This window comes from Microcaecilia unicolor, chromosome 7 (assembly GCF_901765095.1).
Source record: "Microcaecilia unicolor chromosome 7, aMicUni1.1, whole genome shotgun sequence".
Classification (NCBI taxonomy): Eukaryota; Metazoa; Chordata; class Amphibia; order Gymnophiona; family Siphonopidae; genus Microcaecilia; species Microcaecilia unicolor.
The window spans coordinates 227566177-227572447 of record NC_044037.1 but is presented as its reverse complement, the minus strand read 5'-3'; the positions used below and the strand labels follow the sequence as shown (position 1 = coordinate 227572447).

The 6271-nt window shown below is 41.2% G+C and overlaps 1 protein-coding gene across 2 annotated transcripts in view; it reads right to left on the bottom strand.

Moving 5' to 3' along the window:
* Window positions 1-3783: 3783 nt before the first annotated feature.
* Window positions 3784-6271, bottom strand: part of SLC25A12 (solute carrier family 25 member 12) — a 198025-nt gene continuing 195537 nt past the window's right edge. Inside the window, exons 17-18 of one of the 2 annotated variants that reach the window (XM_030209775.1) lie at window positions 5834-5924; window positions 3784-4522 (exon numbers count right to left, since the gene is read on the bottom strand). In XM_030209775.1, coding sequence (XP_030065635.1) covers window positions 4318-4522; window positions 5834-5924 — 296 coding nt within the window. In that variant the 3' untranslated portion in view covers window positions 3784-4317. The remainder of the gene's footprint in view (window positions 4523-5833; window positions 5925-6271) is intronic. The other variant, XM_030209776.1, reaches the window with a different exon arrangement.

Sequence of the window (6271 nt, the reverse complement as noted above, 5' to 3'; positions counted from 1 at the left end):
TCTGCCAAGGTGTGAACCTGATATAATCTCCCATCCTTGTAGAAGAGCAAGGCAAATGGAAATCACCATTTATACGTTATTCCCTGGGCACATGGAGAAGCGGTGAAGGGTCTCAGGTCAGAGTGGCGCTTCAAAGTAATTGCTGCCAGATCTTGGTATATGTCGATCGGATATGAGTCCCATTGAAAGTTCTCCATGCCTCTGGCTGCCTGGAGCACTTTCTCTTCTAATTTGTAGTCACAAAAACAAGCTATAACATCTTTGGGTTTATTATTGTAGGGACTGGCCAAGGTTCTATGGGCCCTCTCAAGCAATGCAGTAGCTGGGTCCACCTGTTACGTTCCCATCAACAGCAGATCACTTACAATTTGTTGGACCACAGATTCATAGCCTGCATACGTTGGAGTTTTGGGGACTCCCCGGAACAGAAGATTTTGGCGGCAGCTCTGGTTTTCAAGATCTAGTTTGTCAGAAACTGCTGTGCCCCATCCCAGACCTCATGGAGCTGTGTATCCAGTGTCCCCAGTGCAGCCGCATGCTCCTCTAGACGCGCCTCAGTGTCCTCTAGTCTGTGTCCAAGCTCATTAATTTCTCCTTGTAAATCAGCCCCTAAAGTAGTGAGCTCCATGTGCACTGCTTTTAAATCGGTTTTTATTTCTTGCCGTCACAAGAGCAATTATCTCAGTGGGTTTTGATCCGTGTCCATCATCAGGATGCCTAAAGAGAAAAGAGCTGGAGGAGATAATGTGGTCTGAGAAGGCACTGGGCTGGAATTCATTATATTGGATTCCAGCCCAGTGCCTTCTCAGACCACACTATATATTGCCTTCATGCGGCACTCCACAGGTTTCCCAGCATAAGCAAATGCTGCCAAATCCACAGGTTGTGGCGTTGAACCCACACTGCAAATCTGGATCTCCTCTAGCTAATCAGGGAGACAAAAGAATGCAGTGGGAACACTAAAATGCCCCCCAAAAAGCTATGTATTTGCCTGGGGCAGTAAGGAGTTCAGCGCTTAAGCTGCCATATCGCTCGGTGATGCCACTTCCTTCTCGAAAGTAAGGCTTTCTATTATGCAGTATGCTGGAGCAGTCTTTATATAGAGGCATGGCCTCTTCAGACACCTAACACCAGCTCCAAGCTTGCATTAAGGGTGTGTCCTTGTTCAGGGCACTCTTCGTTGAGCATCAGAGGGAATACCAAATCGCCTAATTTAAATGGTATTTGCATGCTATTTGCTGTATCCTTTGGCGCACTCATTGTTCCACACACTAGAGCCGTCTGTGCATTCCTCAGTATCAAATGCGGGTGCCAGTCTGGCACTTATGTCCTCCAGCACTCGCATTTGCTTCTGAGCATCGGGGCCCAAGTGCACAGGAGCGCTATTAGTGTACTATGCAAACACCAGAAAAACTTTCTATAGCTGCCAGGACTCACCCTCCCTCAAAATGTTGCAGTTAGGAATAACGCTCAAAACAGACCATTGCTCTTTTCCAGTGTGGTATATTAAGACGTACCCATTCAGTACAAATTTTAATCATATGTTCACGGTTTTGGTGTACTGAACAGTTATATGATCACATATTCCTTCCAATTGTCTACAAAAAAAAAGAATACTGTATCCAGAACAATGGTGATTTTTTTTCCTTCTCCTAATAATTTTCTCCTGGTTTTGCTCTTGAAACAAATACCAATAAAGTCCTGGGAAAAATAAACTACCCTCAAAATTTGAAACAAAAGAACCCAAGGAACAGGGCATACCAGCTGAATGAGAAGTCCTTCTAACCATTCTTTGAATATCTGGCTAATATTTCCCTTAAAAAAAAATCTTATTATTACTTCTATTCTAAAGTGGAAAAAAAAAGAAAAGTTCCCCAAGGCAATCTTTCCAAACGGATTAACTCTGGGGGTTAGAAGGGCAGAAGGCCTGCAGTACCCTGAGCTGTCAGGAGTCATTTTCCTAAGATTACACAGAAACCTCCTGCATAAGGTCCACAGCAGTTTAGTAAATCTCAAGACTGCTACTTGGGGATGCAAATTAAATATTTTCGTGGCTTCGGGGGAGGGGAAGGGTAAATCCTGCCAAAATGTGAAACAAATAAAATCCGATGGCCCAACCTGAGTGTTATTAGTCAAGACTCAGTTGTGTTAAAGTCCTAATTACACAGGAATAAGACAGTAAAAACACTGTTAAACACTTCAGGCCTTTTGGTTTATATATACTTGCTTAAACACTACATACAATCTCTTTGGAGACTATGTTGCAACCTTAATTTTTTCCAACTAAGAAAAATCAAAAAGCAAGCAGGATGCAGATTTCTTTGCAGGAATGTTCACAAGGGTGCACTGATTTTGTGCCATTCAGGTGCCAGAACATAAGTTGCTTTAAAAGAGTTTTGAAAGCAGTGGCGTAGCCACAGGTGGGCCTATGTGGGCCAGGGCCCACCCAACAGTAGCACGTTTAGTGGTAGCTGGTGGGGATCCCAAGCTCTGCCAGCTGAGGTTTCCCCCCTGATGGTAACGAAAACACTACTCTCCACGATACTGGCATCTGCTGATGTTCAGTTTTCAGCGCATGCCTGCTGCAGACCACCAAGGTGGAAAGAAGCATTTTTCCGCCAGCTGAGATATATTTTTTTGAGTGGTGGGGGGGGGGGGGGGGGGGGGGGGGGGAGAGAACACTTGGTGCCCAACCACTTCTTGCCTAGGCCCACCCAAAATCTGCTGTCTGGCTACGTCCCCTGTCTGAAAGAAGCATGCCAGGTGCCAACTTACAAATAAGATTACATGAGCTAGCAAGCTAAAAAATTATAGAGAAACAAAATATTTGCGTATTTTAAAGTGCACAGAATCTCCCTGCCACAATGATGTTATGCCAAGTCTATGGCTGCTGTAATTGCAGGTGTGTGAATGTAAGGTACATCAGTACCAGGTTACCCTAGTATTCTATAATGGAACCAGGGTGCCCAGATGCCATTATAGAATAGGTCTCACTGTGCAGCATTGGGGCACTTGAGTTGCCCTGTTACTGCTTTATTAGACTTGGTACAAGAGGGAGGTGGTGGTTGGCCCCTTTAACGTCATTCCTGGGAGCACAAGCTTGCACATTTGCAGGGCAATGCTGCCAGGGGAAAGTTACCTCCACTTCTTGAGGTGTTATTTCCCTATGGATAATGCCAGTTGTATAATCATGGCGTGAGATAATGATCTGCTTTGCATGTATTTACATGTGATGCAACTCATTGTTTTTACCCACATCAAGCTGCAAATATTTTGCATTAATCTGTGTAACTGGTAAATAGTACACATTATTGTCACAACGCATTTTAGCAAATATTGACTCCTTTAGGGACACCGTTGTACCTATGGTACATGAATGTAACTCACTTTGAGCTACCAATGAAAAGATGTGAGCTTAATCCAGCTCATACCAGTTAACTTCTCCATTTCCCTCTACTTCTTTGTAACTAAGGATCCTCTGTGCTTTGAAGTGTAGTATTTTACCTTCACTGACTCAGCTAGGAGGCTGCTCCTTGCATCCTCCACCCTTTCTTTTAAGAAATAATTTCTAACATTACTCCAGTCTTGTCTCATACATGATCTGTTGTAGCACTTCCTCCTCAATAAAAAAAAGGTTTATATTTGAAAAGTTCATAGACTGCCCAATTATTTAATTGGTCTTCCAGAATTGCAAGAAACACAGCAGTACTGAGAATCTCTGTGAAAAAACACAGCACTAGGGATCATGACAAATGGCTTATATAAAACCTTCATTTATTAACGAGGTATATGAAAATGGTTCATTGTAACAGAATACATCATCAGAAAGGAATGAATGTTTCCAATACATTTTTATTGTCACATAATTTTTAATAAAACACTTTCAAAACATTCTGTACATTTTCACCTACTTATAACCGCGATAATGCACGTATAAAGAGAAATTTATTTTGACTAAATGCCATGATGTCTCTGTACAAAGATGTACAATATGTACAGTCCCATGATGTGCAACCTATGCGAAGACAGGATCCATGCCATTAGTTAGCGAAAAAATAAAACATTACATGCAGAGAACCAAAGCTCAAAATCATTTCTTCTGTGCAAATAAATGATTAGGTTATAAACAGCACCGAATAAATATATTAAGATATAGATATGTATATAAGCAAATGCACGATCACCGATTTGGTTTGACCACTCAGTTCAGCTAGACTCACATGCAGCTGACTGGACAGATGCTGTACAGGAGCTCAGTGCTGCTCTCTCAACACTGTTTTGACTGCACCACGATGCTGGACCTCCGCAAGGTGGGTCTCAGGAGTCTTTGGATGCCGCTGTGACTTTGGGATGAACAGAAGAAACACCTGGAGATCTGAATTTTGGAAGATAAAGGCCAAATTTGTTTTCTATGCCAGCAAAAGTGGCTGCTGCAAGTCTGTATCCACCAATGTGCTCTGGATTAGCCGGAGGAAGGTCTGAGATTCTTGATTTTGGTGTTGGTCCTTCCCCAGGATGTTTGCTGTTCAGAGAGAAAACATCATGACATCAAGCCACTTTCTTCTATGGTTTTTAAACATTTTCTAGTGAATTTAGCAGGATGTCAGAAGCAAAGTCCTCGCCCTGGTCAGAGAAAATGTAGAATGCTGCCAGCCAAAGCTTCCCCACACTCTCCTGTTAATGTGCTTCACCCTTTGTTCTAAGTCACCTTTACAAATGAGGGAAATTACATTTCCATGGCTATTCACTCATTGGCTTCCTTCTCTAGCTGGCATATAAGAGAATTGGTGCCAATCTGATTTCTGATCGATGACACTAGACACCTGTCCTCTGTGAACAACTCATTCAATTCAACGTAACTTTCAGATAATAATAGACAGAGCCTGCCAGTGTCAGATTTCAATCAGCAACCTACAGCTAAAAGGCTCTGTTATCAATCTCCTGAGTCACCTATACTGCTACAATACATCTCAGGATCTCACAGAATTATATCCTAGGAAGCAGAAAGCTTAGTACCACTAATTACTATTGCTTGGGTAAAATTCATACATAATACTAAATAAATACAGATTATATGGCACTTCTGACTATTTTTCAGATTAATTTTAATGTAAAATTTAAAGTGCTCTTGCATGCAAAGTGGGCTTATTATTAATATTATTAGGATTTATTTACCACCTTTTTGAAGGAATTCACTCAAGGCGGTGGGTGTACAGTAAGAATAAATCCAACATGAGCAATAGACAATTACAGCAGTAAAAATGTTCAAATAACAATACAAAAAGTATGGCATAGTATACTACTTACAATGTCAACACAATATGTAATAGAACATTTTAATTTACAGTGTAGGGTATAAGCAAAAATGGAACATATAGATAGGTAAGAGAGTAAGAGGAGTTAGAAAATAACCACGTAATTTTAACTTCATTTAAAATTGACACCCACCATTATAATCAAGGTGGAGTACGATGAAATCATTATAGCAAGTTAAATTAGCAACATTAGGCCAACATAAAGGCCAATTCCTTTATTCTCATGTGGCATGATATATAAAGGTGCTAGAAATTTTTAAGTGCAACAGCAATTGTTCTAATCATATGCTAATCATATTCAACTTTATCTAAAAATAGTTCTTTGCACTTGCAGCTGCACAAACCAGTCTGATGTTTGGATTCCGGTCAGTTGCAATGATCAATCAAGTGTTAAGTCTCTAATATTTTATGAAGACATGTAACAGCAAAGACCATTTTCTGGTGACCCTCTATCTGAAAGCTTAGTCTCCACTATCACTTATTCAGCTACGCTGTATACTGTAAATATCAGAACTTACACTCCTCCAAAATCAACGTAGAACCATCGCTGCAGAAGCTCGTAAGTCACCAAAGTGACACCAAACTGAGGTGAAGATCTGAAGACTCGAGCTGGAGAATAACAGAATTTCCTTAGACGATCCATTTTACAATTCATTTTTCATGCAAAGGCAGCAGTGTAATACACAAACGCAATCTTGTGAATTTAAATATGTAATGATTGAGCACTCCCAAGCTATATACAGATGAAGCCAATAACTGCAGACTTCCCGTGCATCAGTCAGGTTCCTGTGCGCATGCTGTGTCACATTCTTACTGCGCGCTACAGCACTGCAGTGTGCATTAAACCTGTATGCTAATGCCACCCAGAATGTTCCAGTCCTAAAGGACATGAACAGTAAAGGTTTGCCACCAAAAGCTGAAATCCATTCCATTCAGCTAGCAACTTCCCCAAATAC